General features: G+C 47.1%; 2 protein-coding genes across 9 annotated transcripts in view; one reads left to right on the top strand and one right to left on the bottom strand.

The window, feature by feature from the left end:
* The window catches only part of WNT5B (Wnt family member 5B), a 124331-nt gene that overhangs the window by 28614 nt on the left and 77394 nt on the right, over positions 1–18323 (top strand). The gene's annotated exons all lie outside the window — the stretch shown is intronic.
* Positions 3–18323, bottom strand: part of FBXL14 (F-box and leucine rich repeat protein 14) — a 37990-nt gene continuing 19669 nt past the window's right edge. For 3 of the 8 annotated variants that reach the window (XM_033223278.1, XM_033223274.1, XM_033223279.1), the window contains exons 2-3: positions 8169–8227; positions 6514–7317 (exon numbers count right to left, since the gene is read on the bottom strand). In XM_033223278.1, coding sequence (XP_033079169.1) covers positions 8191–8227 — 37 coding nt within the window. In that variant the 3' untranslated portion in view covers positions 6514–7317; positions 8169–8190. Of the gene's footprint in view, positions 1268–6512; positions 7318–7427; positions 8228–18323 lie in introns of those variants that run through there. The other 5 variants (XM_033223277.1, XM_033223280.1, XR_004440109.1 and 2 more) reach the window with 4 other exon arrangements.

Genomic DNA, 18323 nt, shown 5'->3' with positions numbered 1-18323 from the left:
GACTGCAGGCGCCCGCCACCATGCCCGGCTAATTTTTTTGTATTTTTAGTAGAGACGAGGTTTCACCATGTTAGCCAGGATGGTCTTGATCTTCTGACCTCGTGATCCGCCCGCCTTGGCCTCCCTAAGTGCTGAGATTACAGGCGTGAGCCACTGCACCCAGCCAAGCCTTTTTATTAGGGACATAATATTCACTCCTAGATTGTTTGCCTGATCCCACAGTCTTTGAGCTCCTTAGGCTGAGATTACTATTGAAACACTCAGGATTAAAATACTAACGTCTTCATCTTTTCCTCCAAAATCTTTCTTGAATTTAAGAAATTCAAAACCTGCTGTGTTGGAAATCATTCAGGAATTGTCATGGATTTAGGTTAAACAAAACAACACAGCAGTTGTGACATGGAAAACAGATCACTTGAGACAGGTCTTCCTTTTCTGTTTTCTTGTAGCTGGGTCCTCCTCCCTGAAATCTCCTCTCCTGTCTTCTGTGATGCTGGACTTGTCTCTTTCCTCTACTTTTTCTCTATCCTTTTCTGAGACCTTAAATTACAGTGTGTCTGCCTGTAGCGCTCTTTTCTTTTTTCTATATAATGTTTAACTGCATCTAATCTATTATCTCTATATGGATGATTCCCAAAACTTAATCTCTGGCTCCCAAGCTTCATGGCTGTGCTCCAGCTGCCCCTAGATCTCTCTCTCTGGAGAGATTCAACGTGCCTGAGACTGGGACTGCATTTCCTCCACATCCCAGCATTCTCCCCGGGAACCCATCTTTACTCCTTCTCCCCAGGCTCCCATTCGTCACTCACCAAGTGTTTATTGAGCTCTTGCTGTGTGCTAGCTGCTTAATTAGCTGGCTAACCCAACAATTCAAAAATCACCTGCCAAGCCTACAATATGCAGTCTCCCACAGCTCTCCTTTTGCGTCTGCTGTACGTATGGTTTCCTAGAGCTGTGGAAACAAAGCACCACCAAGCTGGAGGGCTTCAAACAACAGAAATGTACTTTCTCACAGTTCTGGAGGCCCCAAGTCCAAGATGAAGGTGTTGGCAGGGTTGGTTCCTTCTGAGGCTGTGAGGAGAAGCTGCTCCAGGCCTCTCTCCCCACATCTGGTGATTTGCTGGCCGTCTTTGACATTCCTAGACTGCAGAACATCACTCAGTCCCCAACCTTCATGTGGCCTCTCTGTGTCTTCGCACTGTCTTCAAAAAGACAGCGCATGTCTGTCTCTGTGTTCAGATATCCTCTAAGGGCATTTTCAGAGGAACTGGAAGTTAGGACATCAATATATCATTTTGGGGCGACACAGTGGAACCTGTAACACCCAGTTATCTCTCCTTTGCTTTCAGATGTCTGTCTTTTCTGGGCACAGTTAGTCCTCTGGGCTGCCTTTGCCCAGCACTTTTTTCACTTTTTTTTTTTTTTTGCTCCGAGATGGAGTTTCGCTCTTGTCACCCAGGCTGGAGTGCAGTGGTGTGATCTTGGCTCACTGCAAGCTCCGCCTCCCGGGTTTAAGCAATTCTGCCTCAGCCTCCAGAGTAGCTGGGATTATAGGCGGGCACCACCACACACAGCAGATTTTTGTATTTTTAGTAGAAACAGGGTTTCACCATGTTGGCCAGGCTGGGCTTGAACTCCTGACCTCGTGAACCACCCACCTCGGTCTCCCAAAGTGCTGGGATTAAAGGCATGAGCCACCGTGCCCGGCCTGCCCTGTACTTCTTTTAGCACCATTAGCTTCTGTCACTGCCTGGGTGTCTGTAGCCCTGCCGGGTCAGCCGGGACTATGTCTTTATCTTTCCACCCTCAGGGCCTAGGTTAGTACATATTTCACACTGCCAGGCATTCCTCACTGCCTGGATGGACGATCATTTACATGAATGAATGGATGGGCAGACGGACAGACAGATGGATGGATAGAATAACTAAGTGAGTTTGTCTTGATTTACCTTGCCAGCCTTAGATCCCATAATTCCCATTCAAGCAGTCTGTCCTCCACCAAATGTTTGGCTTCAGTTCTCCATACTCTTCCCTTTCTCTGTCCCCTCAAGTTCCGGTTCCAGCCCTCATCCAAGGCCCAGCTCACATTTCGCTTCAGTGCGGCTGCCTCCCCCGAGATGTTTGCTTCGTAACATTGTACTGGTGCCTTTTCTGTGGCACTCTTTGCTTCGGCTTTGGATGATAGTAATTTACCCCAGAACTCTTTTGTTAAAAGGGACCTTACATATGGACTAAGACCAAAATATCTGTGTTGGATCACTTGGGAACATTTAAAAAATTACTACAGATCACTGAGCCCTCCACTTATAGATTCTGATGAGCAGGTCTGGGGTGGGTCCCTGGAATATGTACTTTTAAAAGCTTCCCCAGGCAATTGTGATACTCAGCCAAGTTTGGGAACCATGAATCCAGTCCAACCTCCTCGTTTTACTTATGGGGAAACTGAGGTCCAAAATTGTTAAATAATGTTCCCAAGATCACTTAATTAGTGGCAGAGCCATCCAGTTATGTGGTTATGTCCTAGCTTTTAAGTAAGATGTGAGCAGTTCAGAAGCAGTGCCTGTATTTTGCTCATCTTTGTGACCTATGTAAGTACCACCTGTGCACCTCAGTCAAGCCAGGCCATTCGCAGTAAGTGCCACTATTAGTGACACAATGGTGGCTACACTGCATGCTCCCAGAAGACAGATGCCAAGTCTGTTCATACTAATTTTTATTTCTGGCACCTTGCACAGTGCCTGGCATGTAGTAAGGTGCTTAAAATTGATCAAATAAACGAAGGATCTGCTATATGCCAGGCCCTACAGTAGAAGCTTGACAGACATCATCTCATTTCGTTTATTCCAACTACAGCCCTGTCAAGTAGGCTTTCATATTCTCATTTCAAAGACAAGGAAACAGGGCCGGGCATGGTCACACCTGTAATCCCAGCACTTGGGGAGGCCGAGGCGGATGGATCACCTGAAGTGCAGGAGTTTAAGACTAGCCTGGCCAACATGGTGAAAGCCTGTCTCTACTAAAAACAGAAAAATTAGCCGGGTGCGGTAGCATGCACCTATAATTCCAGCTACCCTGGAGGCTGAGGCAGGAGAATTGCTTGAACCTGGTAGGTGCAGGTTGCAGTGAGCCAAGATTACGCCACTGCACTCCAGGCTAGGTGACAGAGTGAGACTCCGTCTCAAAAAATAAATAAATAAATAAATAAATAAATAAATAAATAAGAGGAAACAGGACCAGAGGCTAGGTCGTCTGCTCTATGTCATGCAGAAAACAATCAGTGTAAGTGAGCTCTAAAGCCCACTGCTCTTTTTGCAGTGCTGCACGATGCCCATGCTCCACCCTCCGTGCTCTTCAGAAAGCTGGGGGTCACTTCAAAACAATGTGTGGGGAGAGGTATTCAAAAGCCCCAAATGTTTAGAAGCCTCAGTTTTGTTCTCAGCTCCAACGTAGCCTTGCTGCTCCGTGAGGTAATATAAAAGGTAGTTCTACTGCAACTTGTATTGTGTATGTTCTGGAACATTCAGTACTCTTACCACTTGCATGCTTATATGTGTGTGACTCAATACTATCAAAAGCTTTACAAGTATTTCATCCTCTTTCCCTTGGTTTTTTTTTTTTTTTTTTTTTAATGCTGTTAAAATTCTCCTCCCTTTGTAGGGCAGCAATGCCAGGACTAGGGCAAACAGAGTTCAAAGAGTGTCCCGGCATGAACTGTTCTAATACCAGGTTTCAGATATGAGCTAATGGCTGAGAAACGGGAGTCAGGGATGTGAGTTGGCCCCACACACCTAGTCCCCTGCCCACACCATTTGCGCGGTGAGTGGGTTCTTTTATACCAGAGGCGTTGCGTGCCAGGGACCCAGCCTCTAAAAATGACAGGGCTCTGACTCCACTGTCAGGCATGAGAGGGAGACCGAAGTCGCCACATCCCAGAGACTGAGTTTCAGCTTCGCCATCTGAAATGTTTCTGTTTTTCTTCTTTCCAATTTGATGTTTTACTTGGATGCTGGCCTTGAGTTTATACTCCATGTAGACTGTTTCCTCGTTCTTTGTGGCCTCATTTTCATGGCTGTTGCTTCCTCAATCGGTCCTTCCTGAAAGGCCAGTCTCAGTGGTGTGGGAATGAGTATGAGAGACCTCGCTCTAGGTGCTCGCATGGAACTTCCAGTCCCACAAGCTGACGCCCCGCCGGGTCCTCTGTGGCTGCTTCCACCCTGCCCCTGCAGCTTTCAAATATGTCTATCATTTCTTTCAAATTCTCACTTATCTTCCCTTTTTTTAAATTAAAAAAAAAATGTTAGAGGCAGGGTCTTGCTGTGTTGCCAGGCTGGAGTGCAGTGGCACCACTGTGGCTCACTGCAGCCTTAAACTCCTGGGCTCCAGCGATCCTCCCTCCGCAGCATGCCAAGTAGCTGGGACCACAGGCGTGCAGCATCATGCCTGTTTCATTCGTTTAAATTGTCTTGAACAGAATTACATTCCTAAGGGCTCTGATCTCATCAATAACCCAAGATTCCTTGGTGATGAAGCTGGACTCACAGAGCCACCTCCTAGAAAGGCCACATTGAGGCCTTGGGGGAGCCTAGGGAACCTTGGGGGAGCCTCAGAACTCCAGGCTTAGGGTGGCTAATGATTCTTTTCCTCCTCTCTGTGCCAGGGTAGCAAATTGCATATCACAGCAGATTACTTGGAAGATAACTAAATGAGATATAGGGATAAACTCCTTGGGATCCTGGGATAGTGATATCCTAGTGTTGGATTTCATAATAGGCAGCCACTTTTATGGTGAGGGACTTGGAAACCAACTGCTGTCGGAATTATTGAAGGTACCAACATGAGGCCAATATAGGCAACATACGCAAAACCTACTTATAGTAAAATCCCAAACACCATCCACATTCTTTTGCAGTATAATACTAAACTGGTGCTGATTAAATCTTACAGAAGTCTGTAGACCATAAGCTGGGTTTGAATTTTTTTAAAAAATAAATTTTCACTGTAACAATATGTTTAATGGAATCTGACCTATATTACTTCTGCCAAGAAGGAATTCAAAATTACCAATTGGAGTCAATGTGGTAGAAACCTCTCATTCTCAGGAAATGGACAGGGCAGGGGGAGTCCTTAATGAAAACACTGTGTCAGTAATTTTTGTGGCTTAAGATCGCCACGTGTAGTTCATGGGTTCAGAATTGATTCTCAGAGACAGGGTGTTGAAAGAGCACAGGATTAAGCATCAGGAACCAGATTTACCCCTAGTCCCGTAACCCTGGGTAATTTACCTGACTTCTTTGTGTACCCATTTCCTCACCTATAGGAATGGAGGGATTGCACAGGGTGCAGTGGCTCATGCCTGTAACCCCAGCACTACTGGGAGACCAAGGTGGGAAGATTGCTTGAGGCCAGAAGTTCAAGGCTGCAGTGAGTTCTCATACTGCCCCTGCATTCCAGCCTGGGTGACAGGGCAACACCTTGTTTAAAAAAATAAAAATAGGCCAGGCACGGTGGCTCATGCCTGTAATCCCAGCACTTTGGGAGGCCAAGGTGGGTGGATCACCTGAGGTCAGGAGTTCAAGACCAGCTTGGCCAACAGGGCGAAACCCTGTCTCTACTAAAAATACAAAAATTAGCTGGATGGGGTGGCGTGCACCTATAATCCCAGCTACTCAGGAGGCTGAGGCACGAGAATCACCTGAACCCTGAAGGTGGAGGTTGCAGTGAGCAGGGATGATGCCACTGCACTCCAGCCTGGGTGACAAGAGTGAAATTCCATCTCAAAAATAAATAAATAAATAATACAAATAAAAACAGACAAAAAAAATAATAAAAATTGAGGAATTGGGCTACATAAGTGGTTTTTGAGACAGAACTTTGAGACAGTTCTTACTTAGGGGCCAGTGGAGATCCCTTTTCCTCCCCAGTTTTCAACTACATAAATGTTATTTATTTATGTTCTACTTCTTTAAAAAAAATTTTTTTTTTTTTTTGAGATGGAGTCTCGCTCTCTCGCCCAGGCTGGAGTGCAGTGGCCGGATCTCAGCTCACTGCAAGCTCCGCCTCCCGGGTTTATGCCATTCTCCTGCCTCAGCCTCCCAAGTAGCTGGGACTACAGGCACCCGCCACCTTGCCCGGCTAGTTTTTTGTATTTTTCAGTAGAGACGGGGTTTCACTGTGTTAGCCAGGATGGTCTTGATCTCCTGACCTCGTGATCCGCCCATCTCAGCCTCCCAAAGTGCTGGGATTACATAGGCTTGAGCCACTGTGCCCAGCTAAAAAATTTTTTTTTTTTTTTTTTTTTTTTTTTGAGACGGAGTCTCGCTCTGTCGCCCAGGCTGGAGTGCAGTGGCCAGATCTCAGCTCACTGCAAGCTCCGCCTCCCGAGTTTACACCATTCTCCTGCCTCAGCCTCCCGAGCAGCTGGGACTACAGGCGCCCGCCACCTCGCCCGGCTAGTTTTTTTGTATTTTTTTTTTAGTAGAGACGGGGTTTCACTGTATTAGCCAGGATGGTCTTGATCTCCTGACCTCGTGATCCGCCCGTCTCGGCCTCCCAAAGTGCTGGGATTACAGGCTTGAGCCACCGCGCCCGGCCTAAAATTTTTTTTAAAAAACCACTGGACTAGCTAATTCCTACTCCTAAACCTTTGTGATTCAATATAAGGTCTACCCATCAAATTGTTTAGACTGCTGGATGATACTCATGTTTTTAGGAAGGGTTGCTACACCCAAAGCCCAGGTCAGCCAGTTTCTGCATGTAGGCAAGTTCCTGAGTTAGGACTCTTGTACTAGTGTGCAATCCAGAGGTTGTACTGGGGCAGCAGGGAAAGAATTCTTATCAGTGAGTGTTTAGCCTGGTTGTACACAGCAGTTACCAGAACAATTAAGAAAGACAAAGTTCTCCAACACCTTGATCGTCTCTGGTAGACAGCTTTGGAAGACACACGTACAGTCTACTTCTTCGAACTTCCTAAGCTGTGGAAGAGAGATTCAGTGTCTGTGGTATGAAATGAGGTCTGAGAATTTTATCCCATCAAACTGACAGGGTAATTTTGAGATGGGGCCACAGGAATGGTAATACTGGGGCAATATTTGCTTGTCGTCAGTCGGACCTCTTCTTGACGTATGCTCTTTCTGACCCCAGTGATTCTTTCTGGATCCCCATCTAAGGTGTCCCATTCCCCCATCCAGACTGACTCACCATCAGGAATTGTCCTCTGTTCTGAAGAGGCTCAGCCAGTTTCGTTTGCCTTCTGTTCAGCTTCCCTCCATCTCTTATCCCCAGTCCTCTGTAAATCCTTATTCCTTCATAAAGTATTCCCTGATTCATGGAAGTGAAATGATCCAGCTTAGTTTACAAAACCAGGAAATTATTCCTCTGGACCAGAGAGAGAGAGAGAGAACAAGAAACAACAACAAAAAACCCAAACAGAATCTATAAAGGGAAGACAGATATATGCTACATTGTTCCCATTAAAATGGAAACCCCGTGGGGAGAGGAAATGCATCTGTGGAATGTATAGTGGATTTCTTTCACATATGGGCACTCAGTAAACATTATTAATGAATGATAATGATTTGTCAAGTGATTGAAATTGTTTCAGGGCAGGAACAGGGGATGAAATACGAGACATTCCTCTATCTCATGGGGAAATTGCTAGGCAGGTCATCCAGATGTATTTTCTTTGGGGAGTTGTGAATTCCTTTTGTGTCCAGCTATCACTATGTAATTATATTTTACGTTCTCAGTAATACATATCATCATTATACATGTCATCATTTTATGTGTATATATACAAGACCCCTACACATGTATATATGTACACATGTATATATTTATATGTATAAAATTAAAGTGTGGAACTTCTAGCTTCCTGTCGAAGAAGCTTGCAAATTGCTATTCCATCCTAACAAGTAAAAAGCTGAACAAACTGAAAAAGCAAGTCTCCTTGGATCCATAAGGTCTCAGAGTAAACCACAGTCCCCAACACTGGAGAAACCGGCAGGAGAATGCAGCTTCGCAAGGTACCGGAGCAGAAGCCCTGGGCAGCAGCCTCTGCAGGAGCAGTGCGGAGGCGGGGAAGCCTGAGCTGTCATCACCAAAGTGCCGGAGGCTCAGAGCGGGCAAGTTAAAGATCCACAGGAACCAAGTCGTTGTCCCCTCTCCCTCACCTTCTGGAGCTTCCCCGAGTTCTCACAGTGAATAATGGAGAAAAATCCCCTCGTGCCTCCTGCAGTGGAAAGAAGAAAAAGGACCGTTTTGAACGAGGCCGCAGCACTCTGCTCCTCCTAACAAGGTCGCCTCCCTTAACACCACTGTGGCTTTCTCAGCACCTAACTGACCTGGGGCAAGGGAAACCCCCACGCCAGCCCGCTCTAGCCAGCTTCCGGCTCACTTAAGGTGGGGGTGGGAGGGAGGACTGAGACGCATTTGTGAGTGTCCAGCTGAGGGGCACAGGCTTACCAAAACTCTGAGGCCTGGTTGTAGACTACAGAATAGACCTTCCCACCACACACTCATGGCCTCTTTACAGCAGTTGCCTTCACTCAGTCAGAGCCACTATCAAGAAAAAGAAGACATACTGAAAGGCAAATAGGGCCTGGCACGGTGGCTCAAGCCTGTAATCCCAGCCCTTTGGGAGGCTGAAACTGGCAGATCACCCGAGGTCAGGAGTTCGAGACTAGCCTGGCTAACATGGCGAAACCCCATCTCTACTAAAAATACAAAAGCAACAACAACAAAAATTAGCCGGGCGTGGTGGCGGCGCCTGTAATCCCAGCTACTCCGGAGGCTGAGGCAGGAGAATGGCGTGAACCCGGGAGGTGGAGGTTGCGGTGAGCCGAGATCGCACCACTGCACTGCAGCCTGGGCGACAGAGCGGGACTCCGTCTCAAAAATAATGATAATAATAATAATAATAAAATGAAATAAGAGGCAAATAACACACGTTGAAGAGACAGAGCAAGCTTCACAACCAGACTCAGAGACAACAGGGATGCTGGAATTATCAGGCAGGAAATCGAAACCAACTCTGATTAATGTGATGTAATGGATAAAGTAGGCAGCATGCAGGAACAGGTGGGCGATGAAAGCAGGGAGATGGGAATTCTAAGACAAAAACAAATGAAGTGGCAGAGAGCAAAGCACAGTGACGTAAATGAAGAATGCCACTGATGGACTTTGATGGATTTGTGGACTGGACACAGCAGAGGAAAGGATCTCTGAGCATAAGCTTATCTCAATAGAAACCTCCACATCCGAAAAGCGAAAAGAAACCCCCCCCACATGCACACACACACACGCGTGCACACACACACAGAACAGAATATCCAAGAACTGTGGGACATCTACAAAAGGTGTAATGTGTAATGGGAATACCAGAAGGAGAAGAAAGAAGAAATATTTGAGATGGTAATGACAGATTTCTCCAAATGAATGTCAGACACTAAACCACAGATCCAGGAATCTCAGAGAATCAGGACAAATGCCAGAAAAACTACACCTGGGCATATCATTTCCACTGCAGAAAATCAAAGATAAAGAAAAAATCCTGGAAGAGGCCAGAGTGAACAAAGCACATTACCTGTAGAGGAGCAAAGAGAAGAAATGCATCTGACTTATCTCAGAAACCAGGCAAACAAGGAGAGAGTGGAGTGAGACGTCAGGGTTGAGAGAGAAAAACGACCAACCTAGAACTCTGTACCCTGCACAATTATCCTTTAAAAGTAAATAAGAATAAAGACTTTTTCAGACAAACAAAACTTCAGGGAATTTGTTGCCAGTAGACCTGTCTTGCAAGAATGTTGAAATTCTTTAGAGAGAAAGAAAATGCCATAGGTCAGAAACTTAGATCTAAGTAAAGAAAGACAGCAGAGAAGGAATAAGTGAAAGCCAAATAATAACTTATTTTTCTTACTCTTACTCTAACAGATAACTGTTCAAAATAATAGCAACAATGTATTCAATTATGTGCCCTCACATATATACTTATTTATAAGGGAAATGAGTGACAACAATATTACAAAGGATGGGGGGAGGAATTAGGATTGTGTTGTTATGATAAGAAACTCATACTACCTGTGAAACCCCCTCTCTACTAAAAATGCAAAAATTAGCCCGGCGTGGCGGTGCGTGCCTGTAATCTCAGCTACTCGTGCGGCTGAGGCAATAGAATTGCTTGAACCCAGGAGGTGGAGGTTGCAGTGAGCCGAGATCACGCCATTGCCCTCCAGCCTGGGCGACAGTGAGACTCCGTTTCAAAAAAAAAAAAAAAAAAAAAAGACAGATTGTCATAATGGGTCAAAAAATAAGAGCTAGCTATACGCTGTCTACAAGAAACCCACTTCAGATATAAACTGTGCTTCTGTGAGGTCACTTTAGGCTGACCAGCAAAAGGCAAAGTCCTGAGACATGGAGAATAACCCAGAATAATTATCTTTAATAATATAAAGCATAATTATAATATCACAAGTATTTTCATAAGATTGAGCTATAAAGAATACATTGACGTTTTTACAGAACAAAAAGGAAAAGCTGGTGCATCTTTATCTCTGTACATGCGAATTTATATAATCAATGCTTGTTTTGCTTCTCTTTTTTCTCCTTTTCATTCTCCTTTCCAGGTTGAGGAAAGGTAGTGGTTGGTTGTGAAGTGGTCATTTCCTTTTATCCACTTAATTTATGATGTTTTCTAACTCTCTCTCTCTCTCTCCCTCTCCCTCCCATTCCCTCTCCTTTCTCCTGGCTTCGCCTCTTCCTTCTTCCCTCTTCAACCCCATGCTCTCATGTGCTAAATAAGAAACTGCTTGGTTCTTTATAGTTGTTGAGCATAGCTCGTCCTAGAAGTTTTTTTAATGCTCATTTTTTTTTTTTTTTTTTTTTTGAGATGGAGTCTCGCTCTGTCGCCCAGGCTGGAGTGAGTGGCGCAATCTCGGCTCACCGCAACCTCCGCCTCCCGGGTTCACGCCATTCTCCTGCCTCAGCCTCCTGAGTAGCTGGGACTACAGGCACCACCAGCGCCCCCGGTTAATTTTTTGTATTTTTAGTAGAGACGGGGTTTCACCGTGTTAGCCAGGATGGTCTCGATCTCCTGACCTCATGATCTGCCTGCCTGGGCCTCCCAAAGGGCTGGGATTACAGGCGTGAGCCACCGCGCCCGGCCTTAATGCTCATTTTATGTTGTTCCGCAGAAAAGATCACTGCCAAAGAGCAGAGCCACTTTTGTTGAAGGCTCTGCCACTCACCCACAGTCCCCTGTGCAAAGGAAAGGAGGCTCACACAGAGCCAAGGGAGGGCAGGGCACACCACATGCCCACTGCAGAGCCAGCATGCCCCTCAAGAGCTGCACTGCTTCCCTCAGACCCACTGAGCTCCTTCACAAGGAAGCTTTCCAGACAAGAAGGATGCTTTTTTGAGGTTCAGACTCTTTCTAAGACAACCAGTTTGGCTGTTGTTGCATGTTAGAAGTTGAATTTTTTCCCCTCTGGTCTAAGCCCTGCCCAGCTTTGTCTAGTGTGGGGTCCCGTCCAGAGAAGACCTGTTGTCCCAGTTTGTGTTCGTACAGAAGCCCACCCTGAAACAGTGACTTGAGGGCCAGTAGATTACTTGTGACATGAAGGAGCTACTGATGAGAGAGTGGGCAAGTGAGACAAGGAAGGGAAGACAGCCAATCAGGAGAGGGTTATCACTCCAGTTATGGCTGTGGCCATTGGAGCCAAACCTGCTGGGGAAGTCAGCCAGGGTAGAACATATGTCCTTATACGACAGCTCCTGCCTGTCCCTGGTTGAGGGCTGTCACAGGGAGCACTCATCCCTGGTATCTCCTTCCTACCAGGGTGGGCAAGAGGGCTCCGCAAAAACATGCAGGAGCTGGTGGTCAGAAGGTGGGGTCTTGTGCCTGAAGGGTGAAGGTGGAAACCGTGGGTGGGCACGGCTGTGTGCTCTGCCTGCAATACCTGCCTGCTGAGCTGGAGCTGATTTCATGCCGTGTGATGATTCCCTGTAGGCTTTCCTGGGTCTGATGGTGAGTAGAATGTCTAGCATTTTGTCTGGTTTTGCAAGTGAAAAATGTGAGGCAGAGGAAGGGTAGTCAAGCTAAGGACTAAGTGAGCAAAGCAGAACAGAACGCAAGTGTCTCGATCACTTTTTCCCATTTTAGTCAGAGCATACACTGAATAGTCAGTGAATGAATCTTTGATGCCGTGATCATCGAGACCAAGCGGTAGCAGTTCTCCTCGGTCTCTCTTGATCTTCTCCCCTTTGGTGGTCGTCCCAGGTGGTGTGGTAATGATGGGAGGAGCAGTGATGGTATGGACCAAGCCGCCCAGTGTCGCCATATAATGCAGCTCCATCTACCCTTGTCTGCTGCTGCTCCAGGTGAGCGGTTCCTGCAGGACAGTGGCAGGTTAAATAGGCCATTATTGTCCATAGTCCTTTCTCTGTGTGGCATGTGTTTATCACTAATAATCGGTCATTGTTATGACTGCCTGATTGCATGGTCCTTCAGCCACTATTTTAGAATCTTGTGTCTATCTTATAATTTATACATATACTCATGTATCAAAAGCATGCTATTGCATGGCAATAGGTGTAAAATACTTTTTTTTTTTTCTGGTGGTTTTGTTTGTTTGTTTGTTTGAGACGGAGTTTTTGTTCTTGTTGCCCAGGCTGGAGTGCAGTGGTGCGATCTTGACTCACAGCAACCTCCGCCTGCCAGGTTCAAGCGATTCTCCTGCCTCAGCCTCCAGAGTATCTGGGATTACAGGCATGCGCCACCACGCCCGGCTAATTTTGTATTTTTAGTGGAGACGGGGGTTTCTCCATGTTGGTCAGGCTGGTCTCGAACTCCTGACCTCAGGTGATCTGCCCACCTTGGCCTCCCAAAGTGCTGGGATTACAGGCGCGAGCCACCGTGCCCAGCCGGTGTAAAACACTATTGTCTTAGTTAGCAAAGCTTAAGCAACACACCTCATCAGTTTCATAAACAGAGATAGTGCTTTTGAAAAAGAGACTTGAAATATCCTAATCATACATGTTGTTTATTTGACTTTAAAATGATTACCTTGGGACAGAGACACAGCAATTATCAAAGAGTGACTTTTTTTTGTTTTGTTTTTTTGAGACGGAGTCTCGCTCTGTTGCCCGGGCTGGAGTGCAGTGGCCAGATCTCAGCTCACTGCAAGCTCCGCCTCCCGAGTTTACGCCATTCTCCTGCCTCAGCCTCCGGAGTAGCTGGGACTACAGGCGCCCGCCACCTCGCCTGGCTAGTTTTTTGTATTTTTAGTAGAGATGGGGTTTCACCGTGTTAGCCAGGATGGTCTCGATCTCCTGACCTCGTGATCCGCCCGTCTCGGCCTCCCAAAGTGCTGGGATTACAGGCTTGAGCCACCGCGCCCGGCCTAGAGTGACTTTTTAACAGAGGCTGGGGTTGTCATCGATTTCTCACTAGCAAGGTTACTGCAAGATTGTCCCTATGCCATTTGAAGTCACTACTAATAGCTCCATCTGTCTTCCTCAAGTAAGAATCAGCTGAGCTAATGTACTGAGTGTATCAACTCCAGATCTTCCCATCTCCTTGTTCCTCAAATATTGACTGAACACCTACTATATACCCAGCACCTCCCTAGGTGCAAGGAGTACCAGAATGAAGACAGTGCTGTGCTCTAGTTCCTGGAGACCCCACACCCCCAAGCCTGTTATTTCTATGAATTGTTAAGTTCCTTAACTACAAATTCCCACTGAGGGAATTAGGAGGCTTCACCACCAAGGATGGGGAGGGGTGACTGAAACGATGAGCAACAAGAGAAGTGGCAGTCGCGTTTATGTGGGGGAGTCAGGAAAGGCTTTGGGGGACAGTGAAGAAAAAAGTAGGATTTACATGCAGATAGGCGAGGATAGAGCATTTTAAGTGAGAGTATGACAATTCATGCAAGCTAGTGTTGATCGAGGGAACTTTCTAAATACCTGTATGAGGCGTAATTTATGTACAACAAACTGCACTCATTTAAAGTGCACCATATGGCCAGGCGCGGTGGCTCACGCCTGTAATCCCAGCACTTTGGGAGGCCGAGGCGGGTGGATCACCCGAGGTCAGGAGTTCAAGACCAGCCTGGCCAACATGGCCAGACCCTGTCTCTACTAAAAATACAAAAATTAGCTGGGCCTGGTGGCGGGCGCCTGTAATCCCAGCTACTCTGGAAGCTGAGGCAGGAGAATTGCTTGAACCAGGGAGGCGGAGGTTGCGGTGAGCCGAGATTGCGCCACTGCACTCCAGCCTGGACAGGAAGAGCGAAACTCCGTCTCAAAAATAAATAAATAAATAAATAAATAAATAAATAAATAAAGTGCACAATATGGTGAGTTTTGACAGATGCATACCCCCATGAAATCAGCACCACAGTCACAATACAGAACATTTCTTGGCTCCCAAGAGTTTCCTGCTGTACATTTGCAACCGGACGCAGGCTATGTGTTAGTGCCAATCATGTGCCCCTTTCAACACAAGAGCATTTTGATTTGTTTTTTTTTTTTTGTTACCAACTAAGATGCCCCAGGCACCCTAGTCCTTAGGTCTGAGTCCATATACTACTAGACCACCAGGGCCAGGGGGCCCCCCCACATTCCCAGAGAGGCTGTGGTCTATCATTGGACGAACGGTGACTGCAGGGGCTCAGTGTAGGGGATGGAGCGGGGGGTGGCAATGGAGAGGAAGACAGAGCCAGGTTGTCGAGGGTCCTGGACAGCATGCAGCAGAATTGAGATTTTAACCTATTGGCAACTGGAGATTGTGACCAGGAAGTGATAGAATCAGATTTGCACATTAGAAAAATCACTCTTGGGACCTGGGTCAAAATGAGAAATGGTGAGGACTGACTGAGGGCAGTGGCGGCGGAGGGAGGGGTGGAGAGGAGATAATGCAGTCAGAATCCAGCAGACAGAATCGACGGAGCTGGGACAGTCCTTTGGGCACAGGGTGTAATAGGAGAGAGAAGAGTTATTCATAACTTCCAGGCTGATTGTGTGGTCATCCAGGCAGCGCCTTTTATGGAGGCTGTAAATCTGGGCAAGTAGAGTGATTTAGGAGGAAATATGTTTAATTTTGGGCTCCTATGTCTGTGGGATACACTCGTAGAGATGTCTTATAGTTGAGTCTGTGGGTCCAGAGGTCTGGGCTGAATATTTGAGGGTCTTTAGCATTTCAGTGACACTTCACCTAAGAAAACTGACTCAGAGCCTTCCAGAGTACAAGGCACAGCGCTAGAAATGCAAAGGTAAATGCCGGCACTATCTGGGAGGCGTTCTCTGACCCCTGGACCAGGCAGGGCCTCCTGATTTGGGTTACATTAGTATCTGGTGTTACATTTCTTTTTTTTTTTTCTTTTCTTTTTTGAGACGGAGTCTTGCTCTGTCGCCCAGGCTGGAGTTCAGTGGCGCGATCTTGGCTCACGGCAAGCTCCGCCTCCCGGGTTCACGCCATTCTCCTGCTTCAGCCTCCCGAGTAGCTGGGATTACAGGCGCCGCCACCACGCCCGGCTAATTTTTTTGTATTTTTAGTAGAGACAGGGTTTCACCATGTTAGCCAGGATGGTCTCGATCTCCTGACCCCGTGATCTGCTTGCCTCAGCCTCCCAAAGTGCTGCAATTACAGGTGTGAGCCACCATGCCTTGGTGTTACATTTCTTGTCTGTCTTCTCCACAAGACTGTAAGCTTTGTTAGGCTGGAACCGAGGTCTGTTCATCGCTGTATCCTCAGCCCCTATCACGGGACAGGGTGCCTCGTGGAAGCACAGCACATACGTTCAACCTTGTCAGCTGAAAGCCACCCCAGCCACACACAACTGGGGGTCCTTCTCGGGAGAGCAGTGATGTAATTAGGATGTAACATTTTTGGGCCAGAAGGGCCAATACCAGAGCCTCAGGCAGCTGAGGGGCACAGAGGTGGCAATGGAAGGCTGCACAGTGTTCAAGCCAGGACTTAAAGGATGAGGAAGTGTTCTCCAGTCAAACAGGGAGGGAAGACCATTGTAGGTCCATGGGTACAACATACATAAATGCACAAAAGAGTGAAATGAGGCCGGGCACAGTGGCTCACGCCTGTAATCCCAACATTCTGGGAGGCCAAGGCGGGTGAATCACCTGAGGTCAGGAGTTTGAGACCAGCCTGACCAAGATGGAGAAACCTTGTCTCTACTACAAATACAAAATTAGCTGGTGTGGTGGTGCATGGCTGTAATCTCAGCTACTCGGGAAGCTGAGGCAGGAGAATCATTTGAACCTGGGAAGCGGAAGTTGTGGTGAGCTGAGATCGCGCCATTGCGCTCCAGCCTGGGCAACAAGAGCGAAACTCCATCTTAAAAAAAAAAGGAGTGAAACGGTTGTGTGTGACCAGAATAAGAGGCTGCGATTCAGGAGGATGAGAACTGGCAGGAGATGTAGCTTGGGGTGTAATTGGGACCACTGTAATGGGGTTGGGACTTTATTCTTTATGAAACAGGAAGTTAGTGGACTTTGAAACAAGATAGTCATACGATCCTATGACATTTTTAGGATGAAATCTCTGGGGATAGAATACAGGGATGATGAAACCTGCCCCCTGAAAAATGCAGTTTTGGCCAGCATCCAAGTGATTCTCCTGTGGGTCATCCAGAGAGCATACCTGGAGGAACAGCCATGTGAATGGAGGCTGGGGTGAGAGTAGGCTGGTGGCAGCAGTGTGAGTGGAGGCTGGGGTGAGGGGAGGCTGGTGGCAGCGGTCTGGGTGGAGGCTAGGGTGAGAGGAGGCTGGCGGCAGCGATGTGGGTGGAGGCCGGAGTAAGGGGAGGCTGGTGGCAGCAGTACAGATGGAGGCTGGTATGAGGGGAGGCTGTGGTGAGAGGAGGCTGGTGGCAGCCGTGTGAATGGAGGCTGGGGTGGGGGAGGCTGGTGGCAGTGGAGACGCCTCAGGAGGCAGGGACAAGGACAGCAACTGAGAGCTGGTAAAGGCCACCCTGCTCAGTAGCCAGAAAGTTTGCAGAAGCTTCTTCTGAGGGATCTGAAATTCAAGTTCTCAAATGCCTCAGATCATCAGTGTTCAAAAACCTCAGGAAGCTTTGCAGTCCTGCCTCGTGCCTGCTTGAACAACTGGATGTGGGCAGGAGGCTGTGGGAGCGGGCCATGCCAGCAGAATCCCGCCTTACTCTGGAGATTTACTCGGGTCACAGCCCGTGGTGTCCCGAGGGTCATTTCAGTGTCATGTGAGTATTAGTGTGGCTATTGGAAAGGATTTGGTACGAGTTTATTTGAAAAGTTAGGAGTTTTTTTTTGTTAATTATCTTTGATAAATTTAGTAGAATATTTTGAAAGCACTTTTTAGCCAGTAATGAATGAACAAATGGCTCCTGAACTAAATGGAGGGATCTGATCACATCATCTAAGTACAACAGTATGTCTGAAAATATCTCTGTTTGTCTTTTATTTGCCCTTTAAAGTCTGTGCAAACAAATGTGAACGGCCTCAGGACTCTAAGAATAATATTTTTCTATGGATGTGTATGGACAGATAAACAAAACCCCAAGGGAGAAAAAACTTCTATTTAAATAAAAATAAAGATCCCCTACAGCTCCATCCTCCTTTGCTCACTGGGTTTGCTTTATTTCACTTTGAGATAAAAGTAGTTTGGATGATTAAGAGTGGAACAAAAAGAAAGTATTTATGTCTGTCTAATCTATCTATCTCTATCTATGTAATCTATCTTATCCATCTAAGCTTATCTGTCTGTCTTATCTATCGACCTCTCTGTCTATCTGGTTTTGAATAGTCCATGTTGCAGCCATCAGTAGTCGATCTTTTGCATCCCTGGGGTTAATGGTTCTTTGAGCAGACACTGACACTGTGCTGCTCAGGATCCCGTGGGGAAAACACCCTCTTCCTCATTGGTCAGTGCTAATCCTGTGCTCACGCTCTACTCCCCCTTGGAATCTCCTGTCTGAAGCCCCTGCAGGCCTCTGGGATCCTCCGGATCAGCCCTCTCCAGCTCCAAGCACACTAGGATCCTTGCTGCAGGAGGTTGCTGTGGGCTTCTGCCCATGCTGTGGGTCGCGAACTGCAGCCGACAGGCGTGGGAGCTTAGGAAGGCACCTGGTGGCTTCTCGGTAGGAAAATAGTGTGGAGTGTGTGCGATCGTGTTTGAGGAAGCGGCATGAGAGGGTCACTGTCTCTGTGGTAGTGTCCTTAGGGAACTGTCTTTGCCTGGATCCTGGGGTCAGGTTTGGCATGAACTCTGACCTTCCTCCCTCTGCAGGATCTTCAGTAAAAAGGTCCTGTCCTGGCCGGGCGCGGTGGCTCAAGCC

This window comes from Trachypithecus francoisi, unplaced genomic scaffold (genome assembly GCF_009764315.1).
Source record: "Trachypithecus francoisi isolate TF-2019V2 unplaced genomic scaffold, Tfra_2.0 Lachesis_group11, whole genome shotgun sequence".
Classification (NCBI taxonomy): domain Eukaryota; kingdom Metazoa; phylum Chordata; class Mammalia; order Primates; family Cercopithecidae; genus Trachypithecus; species Trachypithecus francoisi.
The sequence above is the reverse complement of the archived record's forward strand: the minus strand, read 5'-3'. Positions and strand labels throughout refer to the sequence as shown.